The sequence below is a fragment of the Xyrauchen texanus genome, chromosome 19 (genome assembly GCF_025860055.1).
Source record: "Xyrauchen texanus isolate HMW12.3.18 chromosome 19, RBS_HiC_50CHRs, whole genome shotgun sequence".
NCBI lineage: Eukaryota > Metazoa > Chordata > Actinopteri > Cypriniformes > Catostomidae > Xyrauchen > Xyrauchen texanus.
In genome coordinates this window covers 7,639,427-7,655,856 of record NC_068294.1, presented here as the reverse complement: position 1 = coordinate 7,655,856, position 16,430 = coordinate 7,639,427, and the positions used below count along the sequence as shown (strand labels likewise).

Here is a 16,430-nt window from a genome sequence, read left to right as displayed (position 1 = left end):
TGGGCACGTAGCCTGGTCGGGGCCTCAGGATGACTTGAGATTCAGCCGGACTGATCTCCAGGCAAGTGTCGCTGACAGAGAACGCTTGTAGGTCCCAACCCTCTTGATGAAAGAGGGCTTTTAGTTCGACTGAATCTAGCGGCTCAAACAGGGCTCTCCGAAGGCCTTAGAGGACCACAGAGAGATCCCATGCGGGGAACAGGCATGGCCTAGGAGGGTCTTCTGCAGGAATGAGAGCACTAACCTGACTGCGCACCTCTGTGGGTCTTCAGATCGAGAAGAACACCAATTTACAAATAATCTTTAGGGCGTAAAGCTGCTTGGTAGAGGGAGCTCTGGCTTGAGTGATCGTGTCTATGACGGCTGGTGGTAGACCGCTTAGATCTTCCACATCCTGTCCAAGGGCCAGACGTGGAGCTTCCAGAGGTCTGGGCGTGGATGCTCCCTGACCTTGCACAGGACTTGTGCAAGTAGGCTCACTGGGGGAAATACGTACTTGTGCAGCCCACGGGGTCAGCTGTGTATCAGCGCGTCTGTGCCGAGGAGGGCTTCCGTCAGAGAGTATCAGAGCAGGCAGTGGGTGGATTCTTGGTAGGCAAACTGATTTACCTGTGCTCTGCCGAATCAACCCCAAATCAGCTGGACCACCTGAGGGTGGAGTGTCCACTCTCCAATGAGCGGTACCTGCCGTGACAGCGCGTCTGCTGTGGCGTTGAGGTTACCCGGGACTTGAGTTGCAAGCAGCGGGCTCCAGTCCAGCCCAACACTCGCGGCCCGTGCAAGCTTAGCGGACAGCTCGGCGTCGGCCTTGGACTGGGCTAGCACACCCGAAGGCACTAGCCCAGTCGAGTCCTCTGCGTCTGAGTCCGTCAAGATGCTCTCCAAGGCAGCGGCGAAACTCATCCAGCTCGGGGGCTCCGAAAGAGACATCAGACTGGCCGCAAGGCGAGCCGGTCTCATCTCGAAACAAGACGGGGGCAGACGAGCGTGCGTTAACGACCGCATCCAGGAATGACATGAAGGAAGGGCATCTTGAGAAAGAGGTGTCTTTGATTGACGTTGAACGTCTTTTTAATGTGTGTATTCTTTTAGAGAAATATATTCTTTCAGATGTGTATACTCTTTTAGAAGGGCTGCCGAAGCACCCAGGGGCGTAGTCTGCACGGCCATGCAGAAGAAAATAAAAGCAGCTGAAAATATGCTGCATCTCCAACAGCGTGTGCTCCATAGAGGTAAGTGGAACAGCAGTGGGTTTGCAGCAGAGCGGTTGCGTTTCAGTGAGCTGAGTAAAGACAAAATCTGTCCGAAAAGACACACGCTTCCCTCCTTTAATACCTGTATATCCGGGGGAGGGGCATGCAAATTCTGTTTGCCAATTGTCATTGGCCTTTTCTACAAGATAAGAGGTAACGGAGGCTCTCAAGAGAGACCTCTTGTGACACTATGTCGACACAACGTTGAGTGAGTGACAGAAGGGGAACAGAAAATACCTTTACACAACTTACTAAGATTTGGTAAACGCATTTTCACATTAAAAGTTATATACAGTGTTGTGAAAGTATTTGTCCCATCCTGATTTCTTCTGTTTTTGTGTATATCTCATACTAAATTGTTTCAAAAATTTCAAACAAAATCTAACATAAAACAAAGGCAATCCGAGTAAACACAATATGCAATTTTTAAATGATAATGTTATTTATTGAAGCAAAAAGTTATCCAATACCAACTGGGCATGTATGGAAAAAGTATTTACCCCATAGTTACTAAATCCCCAAATCTATGAAACTGCAGACAATGATCCAAAGCAAAGGAGTAAATCCACCTCTGAATGACTCAAAAGAAGCAAAATCAAAGTTTTGAGTGGCCTTGTCAAAGTCCTAACTTGAACCCAACTGAGATGCTGTGGCTGGACCTTAAATTGGCAGTTCATGCTCGAAAATACCCTTCAAGAAGAGCGGGCCAACATTCCACCACAGTGTTGTGAAAGACTGATCTCTAGTTATCGAAAGCATTTGGTTGCAGTTGTTGCTGCTAAAGGGGGCACAACAAGCTATTAAGTTTAAGGGGGCAGTTCGTTTATTCCACATTGGTGATATTGTTTTGGGTAACATTTTTGCTTCCATAAAAAACCAAACAAAAAAAAACTGTACCTGTATTTTGTGTTTACTCTGGTTGCCTTTGTTTAATGTAATTTCTTGTTTGAAGATCTAAAACAATTTAGTGTGAAAAATACACAAAAATGGAAGAAATCAGGAAGGGGCAAGTACTTTTTCACTTAACTGTATCTTAACCTTAGTTAAGGCATAACAAATAACATGAACTGACAATTAATTATATATATTTTATGAAATAAAAATGTATCATGATTAATAAATTCTGTAATTAGTTATTGTTCATTTTTAGCTCATGATTCCCAGTGCTGGGTAGTAACTGATTGCATGTAATCTTGATTACGTAATTAGATTATGAAAACCAAGTACTTGTAATTGGATTAAATTACATATTTAAATACTCATTATCAGACTAGTTACTTTTTTAAGGATTACATGTTAATTAGGCAACGGCAGTTATTTATTTTAATTATAAATCTTACAGCCTACCTACGATATATGTTCAGTAACTGTTTGTGTGTTTTCAGAAGTGGGGTTGTGAAATTGCACAGATAACTGATACTTCTTATATGTGTATGGAATTGATTTGTCCAGCAAAATGCCCAAATATATTTCATTATCATTATTTCAATTGCATTAGCACCATAAATTAGTTTTCGTTTCATGAATTGCTTTTGTACTTGGCTTCAAAAATGTAAACGAATACACTTTTGATTTAGTAATAACTTTGAGTCTGTTTTTGTAACATTGATTCTCAAATATAACTCTGAACTCTCACCACACATGGATGGCATTTGAAATTGCATGACCAAGTAATAGTTATGTAATATAAATTTGTAATACATCTCCTTTCAGTATCACGTCTTTATTATAATATACAAATAAATAAAATAAGATTAAAAACAAAACGTAGGAAGGAATTAGAGGAAACAGTCATATGTACTGTCTATGAATAAAGATAGTTATAAATGTTTTTTGTGTGTTAACAGTGATATAGTATTCAAACAAAATGTAATCTCTTTTTAAAATTACAGGGAATATGCTTGATGTTCAAACACTTACGTTTATGAATTTTACATTTGCATAAAATATAAATCCGTTTTTTTAATAAATCAAGCGCTTTCTTCAAATTCATAAATTACTGCTAAACATTATTTGTAATAAACATACTAATGTCTCTCCATAACTGTTGAGTATAATAGCGTGACCGAAATAAATGGAGCTTCCCATGTTTACAGTAATCTGAACCGGTTGTGCGAATGGATCACGCTCATCCGCCATTGGTCAGATCTCAGTAGACGTCATCACGTTGAGGTTCCCGCAGTGTGACGGAGCTGCTCGGGGATCAGAGTCGATCAGACCTTGTAGTGCCCTTAAACTTAAAGTCCTCACAACACCGCAATCATGTCATATCAGCTGCCAGGGCTTTCAGCACTGACTAAACCGGGATTATTACCGGGTTTCAGGGTTTCTAAAGGTAAGAGCGATGTAAACCAACGAAATCTTGTTAGCCTGAAGCCTATATGGCTGCTCTTAGCAATGCCATAAATAATGAACACATATTTGCTGTATTTATATAGGCATAGAGTACAAATATGTGTCGTTGTGGCGCTTTAATGCATGCACACGTTATTAGGTCAAAACCAGGTTTAAATGCATTTCCCCGGATCGATCAATCGGTTTAAAATGCATACTCCGCCAAATTTTGACTTTTCAATCAATGCATTCGAATCGTCCGCATTGCCGCGCGGTGAAATCAGCGTTTATAACAGAGCAAATAACTTGCCATACTTGCGAAGCACGTGACTGAGCCAAAGGTGAAACTTCACTCGATCGTGAGTTAAAGATGGTATGAAGTGGTAGACATGAACCTCTAGCCGCAGTTACTAGTCCTAAATCAATCTCAACATATATTGAAACTATATTTAAGTGCGGGTGAAGTTGCAGGGTCAAAGTGGAGGTGTTATGATGAAGTCATACAAACGGCCAGTACATTATGTCAGTAATCATCTGTATTCTGCACTGCATGATTTAGCAAATATCATCTGTATGTCTGCTGCAGGTATTACATCTATCAGTGCAAATCATTGATTTGTTTGTTTACTAATAGCACAGATTAGTCTGGAAAAAGGACCAACCTTGTTTGAAAGAAGTGAAATAGTTTTCTGACAGGCCTTTGTTGTAAAACTGGTTGTATGACTTTTATAAAATAACGACCTTTAGCAGGTGCATCTGAAGTCTGTTATCAGTCGTAGAAATATATAAATAGGTGATGCTAATGGAAAATGGCATAGATAAATAAAGATGATACCACTAAGTTTAGGGGTAGTTGGCATACTTTTGACAGTGCCTGTCCTGCGTTGTGACATGCTATTCTAAAATAAGCAGTGAAACAATTTTGTTTAAAATATTATTTATATTTGAAAAACGTATGTCCATCGAATCAAAGTCAGGTGGTGTAACCAACATGCAAGTAGGCATTCTGTCTGTTGTTGTCATGTAACAAAAAACAACAACAACAAACAAACAAAAAACAGTCAAGATCCCTTCAGCTCCTTATGACTGAATTTAAAAAACAATCTGATATTTTAACATTTTTATATATATATATATATTTTTTTTTAAATGTAAAATTTCTCCCCCAATTTGGAATGCCCAATTCCCAATATGCTCTAAGTCCTCGTGGTGGCTTAGTAACTCGCCTCAATCTGTATGGTGGAGGACGAATCTCAGTTGCCTCTGCTTCTGAAACCGTCCACACATCTTATCACATTTCTCATTGTGCATGACACCATGGAGACTCACAGCATGTGGAGAATCATGCTTTTCTCTCGATCCATGCACGACTCACCACACGTCCCATTGAGAGCTAGAACCACTAATTATGGCCAAGAGGAGGTTACCCCATGTGACTCTACCCTCCCTAGCAACCGGGCCAATTTGGTTGCTTAGGAGACCTGACTGGAGTCACTCAGCACACCCTGGATTCGAGCTCGCGACTCAAGGGGTGATAGTCAGTGTCTTGCTGAGCTACCCAGGCCCCCTAGTTAAGTTGTATTTTTGATGTCACTCATAATCAAGGTGCAAGGAAAAGTATTTTAATATGTTTTATTTGATGGTTACACCACTTGACAATTTTTTAAGTCTATGAATTATTTATAGAAAATGCTTTAAATGTTTTTCAAAATGTAGTAAACCCAAACGGACACGAATGATAAATTTCTACAAACTTGGTGCATGTTTTAAACTTTATTTTTAAAAGATTTCTCACTTTTTTCTTTAATAACCTTTTCAATGACAATATTTCTTGTGAAAATAGTTTTTCAAGAGCTTAACAAAAACTGTACATCACAATGGGACATCGTCTTTTCAATATAAACATTTGTGAATACAATTTTACCAGCGAATCAGTTGCTTTTTTATTCTCACCATCAACTCAACAAGGCAAAAACTCCCATGAGTAACTTTTATTTTTCACATTTACAATAAATGTGCAAATTATTGCACATTGCACTGCAGTGTTACACAATTCACAACTTGACCAACATACATTTGATAGTTTCATCATCATTGTGTCAAACTGATTTTCAATTTTAGTTTTTACACATTTTTGCACAGTCTTTTGTCTTACCATCTAATGCATTTGTGTCCACTAAATGCATTGCTTTGAAAAAGGGAAAGATTTGAAATGACTGTTACTGTTCATGCATGGGGGAAAAAACGATTACGATATCCCTTTGTGATTTAATAATGCATTTATTAATAGAAAGCGTGTTTGAAGTTATTTACCAATTGAGCAACATATATGGCACAGAATAATCACAAAAGAAACTTTATTATGTCACCACAAATACATTTATGACAAATTATCCAACGATGGTTTTAAAGCTTCACAAGGGAAAACTCAAGAATAAATAGATGTGAATAGATGAACAGACATAGTTTAAGTTTAACTGTGTTTGACACTGAAAAGTAATTGCCTTTCTTAAAAAACATAGTTTATATGAATAGTGATCTGGGGAGCAGCACTAATATATTCAGTGTCACTTTAACATGAAACAGAAACTCATGAATATTCATGTATACTCCGCCCAGTGCAAAAAAAAAATCTCAGAAACCAAAAATTTCAGAACACCGGCGCATGTGCCGATGAGGTGCACAGACGAGGACCACATCTGTGGGTTGAGAAAATCTGGGTGGCACAGACTGTGCTGATGATGAATGAAATGTAGAGATGGAGAATAAATGTTTTATTTATCAGTGATTTGAAACAAGGTAAAAGCAGAACCACTAAACTATTGGTACTGGCATCAGCAGATGCTGTTCTACTGGAAAAGTTGTTTTCTGTATTGGTGCATTTATAATTTACACTTTTATCCATAGTAACCTAAAATTCAGTGCATTGAAACTATCCACACATCAGATTGTGTGGTCTTTGGGAATTGAACCCATAACCTTTGGCCTTCCAGCATGCTCTACTTGTTGGGAAACTGTGTAATTTTGAAAGTGAGACTATTACTTACAGTCAGCGTTGCATAGTTATGAAGTACATCTAATCTGGATAATCAGATTACCTAAAAGTGTGACCTAAAAGATTGTTTAATTACAATTTTAGCTGTGTAAGCAGTACAAGATTACATTTAAAAGTAACCTACCCAACTCTGCCTACAGTGCTGTTTGAGAATACTGTACGAGCCATCCTATACCCTGTCAAAAATAAGCGCCACTTGATGTGTACATTTACAGATCAGCTGACCACCATCGTTCCTATTGCAGTTGCTGCGGCTCTAAGCACCTACCTACTGACACGCTACTTCAGTGGGCAGAGCAGTCCCAAGAGCAAGGTCAACCCGTCCATCAACAAAGACAGCCCGAAAGTAGTGCACAGCTTTGACATCGAGGACATTGGTAACAAGGCCGTCTACTGCCGCTGCTGGAGATCCAAGAAGGCGAGTGACACTGTTGAATGCTAGGAAACTAAAATAGTTTGTTGATCATTTCAAATTATTTGAATAGGCTGGAATAGCGATTCTTTATGCCGTTTCGTAGACCTCAGTAAAACCAGGAAATGGTGATAGCAGGATGGTGGTTGCTCCATCTAGTTTGATGGAGCAAGGAAGACCATTTTTAAAGAAATAGCTGACCAAATAGTTCACCCACTTCAGAATTCACTCACCCTCATGTAGTACCAAAGCCATCTGAACTCAAAAAGAGATGTTCGTAGAATGATTACATTTCCTCTTTTCTATTTATTATGAAAATGTAGTCCAAACAGCTCTTTCCATATACAGTGGGTACGGAAAGTATTCAGACCCCCTTAAATTTTACACTCTTTGTTATATTGCAGCCATTTGCTAAAATCATTTAAGTTCATTTTTTTTCCTCATTATTGTACACACAGCACCCCATATTGACAGAAAAACACAGAATTGTTGACATTTTTGCACATTTATTAAAAAAGAAAAACTGAAATATCACATGGTCCTAAGTATTCAGACCCTTTGTTCAGTATTTAGTAGAAGCACCCTTTTGATCTAATACAGCCATGAGTCTTTTTTGGAAAGATGCAACAAGTTTTTCACATCTGGATTTGGGTTTTAATAAAAAATGTCAACAATTCTGTGTTTTTCTGTCAATATGGGGTGCTGTGTGTACAATAATGAGGAAAAAAAATTATTTTAAATGATTTTAGCAAATGGCTGCAATATAACAAAGAGTGTAAAATTTAAGGGGGTCTGAATACTTTCCGTACCCACTGTATTCCATGTTTTTGTCGAGGAACAGGTCTGAATTTTAGCGATAGCTCTCAAAAATTATTTTTGGCATCTGCATATTCAAACTAGTGTCAAATTCAGCTTGCTCTTGATCAGAAATGGTAAAATGTTTTTATAATACCAGAACCTTATGATTTTCATGACTTTCGGTTCCAGTAATGGTTCCCAAACAAAGGACGCTTATAAGCCGATTCTTTTGAATCTACAACATGAACATGTTTTTCCCCTCGACAGTTTCCCTATTGTGACGGGGCACACGCCAAACACAACGAGGAAACTGGCGATAATGTTGGACCGCTGATCATTAAGAAGAGGAATGACTAAATCTTCACCGAATATGCCCATGAAATGCCTGAAAATATGTGTCTGTTTCCATCAGTGTTTTCCATCTGCAGGATTAACCGAAGACATCGTCAATTCCAAAGTCATAAGCAGGATAAAAGATTGTTTGTATTTTGCCAATGCCTCCGTTGTTATATCGCATTCTCACCCTTGTCAAAAGTGTTGTAATTCACTTGAAATATGTTGACGTTAATATGCCTCATTCAGACCAGAGACTTCCTGAAGCTCTGCAGATGTGCATCAGTAGATATACTGTATTTCCTGTAAATGTGGTGAGGTTTCACACCAGATCTCCCCTTCCTCTAAAACAAACCATTTCAAGCCATAAATGTACACTAAAAACATGTTATATTTGCACTAAAAAGAGCAGATGAATGTTTCAAAAGACATGGATTCACATCTGAGTTTTTGGAGGTGGATCAAAGCTACTACGCACAGTGTCTCATGACCGATTTAGTGCTTATGTCTTGCTGTATTAGTTATAAAACTAAACCAGTTCCATTTAAAAGACAGCATATAAGTATATTTCTATCATGATGTCTAATTAGGGGGTGATGTGTATTTTGCTATATGACAGTGATGTGTATTTTGAATAAATTTGATTTGAAATGGTCATTTTTGGGCTATTTTCACCCTCAGCAGTTATGTGAAATAACTGTATCAGAAAACATGGGCATCACAACAGTGTCTTAACACAGAATGTGGAAGATAATGTGCTCTACTTCCTGCACTGAAAAACAGGAAATTGGAGATGATCATGCTGCATTTCCTCCTGAAAGCACCAGATGGAGCCACTGAATCAGTTTATGTCTCTGAATAGCCTTTATTTTCAGGGCTATTTACTAAGGCAAGCACCACTATCATGATTGCCCATATTAATGGGTTAGGGATTTGAACAACCCCATTCCTAAAAAGTCATTAATCTTAATTGCTTATCCTGCATCATTTGTGCTACAGACATGCTACCAAAAGCAGGCTTAAAATTCCATAGATTTGCATTGAAGGAGGGACGGGGGCCATATATAAAGACTTTTCTTATTGACCCAAGTGAAAAGAGCCCTTCCCTCAAGTCTCTTTGATATTTTGGTCCCTAGATATGGCTTGTATAAGTCCTTCAATGGAAGCCTATGGGATTTTTTTTGTGAGAACCTGGTATCCCAAACCTCAGGTAAAATAGGAAGGAGAAATATAGAAAGTGTGAGGGAAAGAGGGTGTCTGGGGGAACAAATCTGCAGCTTTTCTGTATTTCAGAAGCAGGCCGACAGCATTCCTGAGCATTTGAGAAAACCGGACGTTTGCTCCATCTCTTTTTCCCCCCTCTCCCTTGGTCTCTGTGCCTTCGTCTTTCAAGTGGGTTTTATCCTCTCCTGTGGAGCGGGTCATGTGTCTGGCTGCCAGATAGAACCATGTGACGCTAATCCAACGACCCCCACCCCCCTCAATTGCTCCCAACACACACACATAGATCCTCAGTACCTCATACAGAGGGAGGTGGGGGCAAGATCTCAGAAGTTATCATGGAATTATGTGGCCATGAGGAAAGGTAACCATTCATTTTGTGAACATGTTAGCGTTTATTCAGCCTTCTGACACCCAGATAAGTTTTTGGGGTCAGGCTATTACGGAAACCTAGAGAAATGGCAAATGTAAAGGAAATCTATAATGCTTGTGACCTCATTTGGAGATGAGATGTCTGTTGTGCTCCAGTGATCTGCTGTGGCTGGACCTACAGGAATGTCCTCCAGGGTAAACTAAGGGGTCTGATGCAACTCGAGACCAAATGGTCTGATCAATAGAAAAAACTGGATAAAATCTGGCACTTTAGAGCAGGCCTCATTCCCACAAGTTTGAAGAGTAGTAACCATAGTTAATTTAGTGTTTACAGTAGTTTTATTATAAAAACCATTGTTAAACTTTGGTTACTGGAGTAATATCATGGTTTACTTTCATAAGGACATACAAGACCACCAGAGGCTTGATTTTAAAAACCTGTGAACATTTAACTATTTTGTAAACACTTTTATCTAAACTGACTTACAATGCATTCAGTGTATACATTTTATCAGTATGCATGTTCTCTGGGAAACGAACTCATGACCTTGGCGTTGATAACGCTATGAATGCAAATGCAGAGGTCAGTTCTAAAAAGTCAACATGGTAATACCATGGCATTCTTTTAATTAATTTGGATAATCATGCTAGTAGAATATGTAATGTAATGTATAGTTGCATAATAACATGGTATCTGTCAAATACAATGCTATTATTATTATTATTATTATTATATATTTTTGACAAGGTACCAAGGTAATACAATTTTTGGACACTACTCTTTCAACTTCCTTGGAGTACCATGCCAATACTATGGTATATTAATGTGGTAATCATGTAGCACCATTGTAAAATCATTACTTTACCACAGCAGCCTAGTTTATTGGTAAGGGAACATCTAGTCACATAAAATGTCGCTTACAATTTAGTGGAAATAAACATGACGGGAACTAAAAACTAAAGCTGTTGAAAGTAGTGCCACTTTGCTGTAGCATAAACTTTCCCTTGAATGCATTTGTGGCGGACTGTTACACGCACCTCCGCCTCTAACCCGCCGCCAGCAGCGCCGCACTGATCGATCCGCATTGATTGTCCCTGACGAGCTGTTCCACTTTCCAGCCAATGCACGCACGCCCGTCTGCGATTGGGAAGGAGCCCGAAACGGAGGAAAATTTCTGCCGCCCTGGCGGTGTCACTTCCCCACACTTCAACTGGCCGCCTGCCAAACACACAGGACGCTCACAAGAGGTGGAGTGGACTCGCGAGGTGACGAGGACGAGCGAGTGAGAGGACGGACAAATGGACACAAACACAACAAAATGGCTTGTAACAGGGAAAGTCGTTGACACACCAAGCATAGAGAAACCCGACGATTATGGTAACGACATAGTCACTTTCATTTCCGCACAAAGATTTATAACCGCACAATCATTTTTGCTGACGGACAACTCAAAATAATGTTTTGAATAGGCTAATTACACACAAATATACACTTTCATGTAAATATACTTGATTAATTTATTATTAATTATTGTATATATATATATATGATATAGTAATTACTAATTGTTTAGAATTATTAATAAAAATAATAATGGCATGCTATTTAGTATTAGGCTACATATTGTATTTAGTAATACCAATTTGAATATTTGTAAGTATTAATGGAAGGCTATTGTTTTAATTTATTGATAATATATATATATATACAATTTGTGTTTAATTATTATCACTGAAATGACGCCTGATTCATGAAGAGAAATAAACGCCCCCTTTACGTCATAAAACTAAATTTCATCAAAAAACTAAATGTCTAACCGTTCATTGAAATGCATACATCTGATAAAAGATTGTCAAAACAGAAGGTATAAATTATGTAGCCAATTGTATTCTTGTTAACGGATCATACAGAACTCTGATATATATAATTATAGTTAATAATATACATATTTCACTAGTATTTGGGTAAATATGTTACAAATATGAAAAAAAAAAAAAGGCTATGTGTTTTTAAATGTATTAACGTAGCCTATATCCGATTTATGTATCATTTGCATATAATTTAGAGGTTTCTTGCTTTGCATATTAAAATATTCAATATCATTCAGCACCAACTTCCTGGAAAGCATGAATTTGCAAAAAGTCTAATATGGCAAATCAATCATCTCTGCTCGAAGGAAAAAAAAATTATCTGAGCGCAGCCAACAGCCATTAAGAATAGAGTCAACAATGGGCTGAGTCTCCAACCCTCTCCATAAGAAGTGCTCTCAAAACTATACTTCATTCATTATTCCACTCTCATATGCACACACACACACACACACAGAGAGAGATAGAGAGAGAGATAGACATCCCCACCACAGACAGGACCTGTTATGCCATCTTCATTCATTCACACCTCTATAATCACTTAATTAATTTTTTCCGCGACGGAAAGTCCACTTCGGCTTTTGTGTGAAGCTCCAAAAATCTATGAAATGTGTTTGCATGTTCTCCGGGAGCGAGGATGTGGAGGTGGGATAGAGAGACGCGAGAGGTTGGAGGAGCCCACGCGCTCGCTTTCGGACAAAGTGCGTGCTGCATGTATCTGCCGGTGTTTGGTGTATACTGAAGAAAACAGCGAGAATATTTTTACCCTGGTGAGCATTTCCTAACATTTTGGGCTCTTTTTCTCTTCTACTTTCTCTATTTCGATACAAATCTCCGCTGCGCGTGAGAGAGCCGGACCGCTCGGACAGTCACAACGCTCCCGTCGGCTCACCAGCGCGTCAGTCGGTCGGTAGATGCGAATAAATAAACAGCCTCTTTTTACACATATGCAGATAGTTTATATCTAAAGGAGGAAGAATATTTAGACTTTGTCTTAAAAGTTACAATTACATAATCCTAAAAGGAATAAGTTGGCACTGAGATAAGGGGATGTCCGTTAATTTAACCATCGCGACGTGTTGGCGCATACCGAGCGTTATCACCATAGACACCTAGCACGAGAGACAAAAGGGATTTTGTTTTACTTTCAAAATGCTCGGCATTAAAACTGCCTGACATTTTGCCCATAGTCGGGCATGCATTAGATGCATTGGTGCAACTTTGGCACGGGTAACCAAATAGGCGCGCGGAATAGTTGTATTTACGCTCATTTGTTTCTGCCTATCGCCAGTTGTTTGGTTGTAGTGCTGTCACTGTAAACATAGCTACTATTGTGACATTTCTGTTTTCAATTGTTAGTTTGGACATTGGGATGCACCGAGTGGAAATATCTGAATTATCTCAGTTATTTCAGAATTCCTCTTGGAGAGGCGTGAGTATGCATACAACGTTTTAGCCTAACGCGTTACGATATTAATCCATTATGAGTTGCATGCAAACTTTTTATGTGCGGCACATATTGGTAGGCTATTTAAATCGTTTTTAGCGTGGATAGCTATATGCAATTAATCCAGTTCTATTGCAGGGGATGGTAAACGGGATTTAAATGAGGTGATTGTTTGACTGTAGTTAGTTGACATATAGCTCTTGATAAGCAGGTCATCTCGTTTAATGCAGGTTGGGCTATTGTTCACCTAGTGATGTCCAGATCTCTCTACGTCGCGATATTGTCCCTCTTTCTCTCTCGCCGCAATACCGGACACAGAGCCTCAAATACTGTATGTTTAACCTGCCTGGCGCATTTGACATGAGGTAATCAAGAATTAAATTGCTGAAGCATCTAGGTAAGCATTCAAACTGTTGCTAGGAACATATTTATCTGTAAGTCAGATGAATCATTCACAGAACCCCATACTATAGGATTCAGGCAGCTTTTGTCCTGGTTTTACCTGCAGATGAGCTGTACCTGTCTGTCTCTATAAGTTTTTTCTCCCATAATGACTCTTCTCTAATGGATATGATGTAATCATAATTGATATGGTCATGTGTTTAGATGGAAGACAGATCTCATTGTAAAAAATAAATAAAATAAATAATCAAATAGCCTAACAAAGTTCTTCATGTGACGTTAACATTTTCAAGTCAAATATACAGCATTTAATATAACAGTATCAAGCTGAATACATTAGAAATACATACAATTAAAATTATTTTTAAGAGTCAGATCTGTTAGCAATAGTACCTTAAGGTATTAGATGCCTGTATGGATTGCTTACATTATGTATAGATTTATTTTTCATTGATTCATTCCAGTTTTGTTTGTATCAGGGTCAGAAATGTACTTTTTCATTAAGGGGAAATATTTTCCCCCTTAATACCCCATTTTATACCTTTAAAGGGCATTTAAATCTTATATTTGGTTATCTTTGATAACCAAGTCTAAAACCAAAATACAATGTCTTCCTTTTATTTCAAATACATTTAAACATAAATTCTCAATAAGAATAACTAAATCGAGAAATTATTACATCTTAATTCAATCAAAATCAACTTGTACTTTATTCAATAACATGTATAACTTTACCTAAATTGAGGAATTCATTATGGAGGCTTTTGTTTGCCCCATATTTTTGGGCATTCCTGTCACTTTCAGTCTCATTTTTAAATATATTAGCAAATATTGTGTTTAGCGGATGATTAATATGGGGTGTTTTTCAGTCAGTTTTACTTACCATTAATTCCAATCTTGAATATTTTGTTGCTAGAATTCCTGTTGCTCAACTGGTACAGCATTACACTAACAAGACCGAGGTTTTAAATGTGATGCCCAGGGAACATTCACTCACTGAGCAATTTATTAGGAACACTATGGTGGTCTTCTGCTTTTGTTGCCCATCTGCCTCAAACTTTCGAAATGTTGTGCATTCTGAGATTATATTCTGCTCACTACAATTGTACAGAGGGGATATCCGAGTTACCATAGCCTTTCTTTCAGCTCGAACCAATCTGGCCATTCTCCATTGACCTCTGTCATCAACAAGGTGTTTCCGTCTGCAGAACTGCTGCTCGCTGGATGTTTTTTGTTTTAGGCACCATTCAGAGAAAATTTTAGGAACTGTTGTGTGTGAAAATCCCAGAAGATCAGCAGTTACAGAAATACTCAAACCACACCTTCTGACACCAACAATCATGCCATAATCAAAATCACTTAGAATCCCCATTCTGATGGTTGATGTGAACATTAAGTTCCTGATCCATATCGGCATGATTTTATGCATTGCACTGCTGCCACATGATTGGGTTATTAGATAATCGTATGAATAAGTAGGTGTACAGGTGTTCCTAATAAACTGGTCAGTGAGTGTATGTACTGATAAAATGTATGCCTTGAATGTATGTCAGTGTGTACATCGCTTTGGATAAAAGTGTCTGTGACTTCCTTGGTCACAACCAAAAGTTTTTTTCACTACTTATTACTGATAGCATGCTTAATTGAGGCTCTGCACTTAATTTAAATGTTAAGTCCTTGATGTGCGTGCATGTGTGTGTCAGTGTGGCTGAGTTTGCACCTTGACATGCTGATTTCTCCGTCAGCTCACCCCAGGGGCTTTGCACCGGAGCTCACGAATCCAGTTTCGTGATAGAACAGACCGCCTGTGGACCCTGATAGACGTCTCTCACTGAAAGGCAATTGCTGTCACAAGGATCGAGTTTTTGCACACAAAGGTTATGAAATATAACATTTTAACGGACTCAAACTGTCCAATTCAATATTCACAAATAATTATTTTGCAATGTGTCAGCAGACCCTGTCAGTCATATATAAGTATTTATTTATTTGGAAGGACACAGCACAAAGCATAATCGTCACTAAAGCAGATATCTAGGGCAGATAGTATAATACATTAATGTTGGTTTAGAAATCAAGTCGGGCAAATGAGGGCACTCTGAGCATAACATTATTTGTCACTATGAACTCGGTCTCATTTCAACACAGTAAAACAAAAACAATGGGCTGTGTTGAAATATATAAATATTTTGAAAGAATTATCTTGGTAAATAACATTTAGAAGAAGAATCACCTAACTAATTTATTTAGGGGTGCTTGCTTAGGCCTGCATCACTAATACTATTGCTCATACTTAAGGCTATGGTATACTTTGTGGTTCTGTGTTCTGTTCCGTCTTGCGTACAGTCAAGTGTTTTAGTCTTTCAAAGTATACTCTTTTGACTGTGAGTCCATACGGAAACGCATATATTCAACACACGCACACTACGACTGCTTTGTGATACAATTCAGTATAGTGAACTCGAGGCGTATGTACAGACAATGCACACAGACTGTCTGCATGTCTAGAGAAAATGGTCCACACGCACACGAGATGTAGTGACACACGGAAAACGAAGTATACTTTGGCCTTTAGGATTTGAAAAAAACCCTAACATTATGCTCAATATTAAACTTGGGTGTGAAACTAGTCCCACAGGTTTAGGAGAGTACTAAAAAAAAAAAATTCATCATAGACTTACATTGAAGGAGCCATATATAGGGACCATAATATCACTTGACTTTCGGTTTTGTTTACAGTTCCGAATGTGCATTTTCCACCAATATTGACCGAACAGCATACTAAATACACTGGCAAATCATTCATGGAAATGTTAAGGAACTAGAATAGTTAAATTCTTTATGATTCCCATCCCTTGTTTGGACAGTATACCCACAGCCTCTCCAAATGAACCGTTCATCTAATCAAACCATTATTGATTATATTTTTCTTTC

At 38.4% G+C, this 16,430-nt stretch overlaps 2 protein-coding genes across 9 annotated transcripts in view; both read left to right on the top strand.

Annotated features, from left to right (window-relative positions):
• The first annotated feature begins 3,425 nt into the window (after positions 1 to 3,425).
• On the top strand, positions 3,426 to 8,854 carry LOC127659447 (CDGSH iron-sulfur domain-containing protein 1-like). Of its 2 annotated transcripts, none has more exons than XM_052149273.1 (3): positions 3,426 to 3,588; positions 6,888 to 7,060; positions 8,120 to 8,854. In XM_052149273.1, the coding sequence occupies exons 1-3, from the start codon at positions 3,516 to 3,518 to the stop codon at positions 8,207 to 8,209; spliced, it is 336 nt and encodes a 111-aa protein (XP_052005233.1). In that variant the 5' UTR covers positions 3,426 to 3,515; the 3' UTR covers positions 8,210 to 8,854. The 2 variants fall into 2 exon arrangements, with proteins under 2 accessions (XP_052005233.1, XP_052005232.1); XM_052149272.1 differs by having other exon boundaries at positions 6,858 to 7,060.
• A 3,235-nt stretch (positions 8,855 to 12,089) lies between these two features.
• LOC127659444 (CXXC-type zinc finger protein 5-like) overlaps positions 12,090 to 16,430 on the top strand; it is a 28,843-nt gene continuing 24,502 nt past the window's right edge. For 3 of the 7 annotated variants that reach the window (XM_052149261.1, XM_052149267.1, XM_052149266.1), the window contains exons 1-2: positions 12,090 to 12,417; positions 15,242 to 15,373. The gene's annotated coding sequence lies outside the window, so the exon portion shown is untranslated. Of the gene's footprint in view, positions 12,418 to 13,324; positions 13,492 to 15,199; positions 15,374 to 16,430 lie in introns of all 7 variants that reach the window. The other 4 variants (XM_052149264.1, XM_052149263.1, XM_052149262.1 and 1 more) reach the window with 4 other exon arrangements.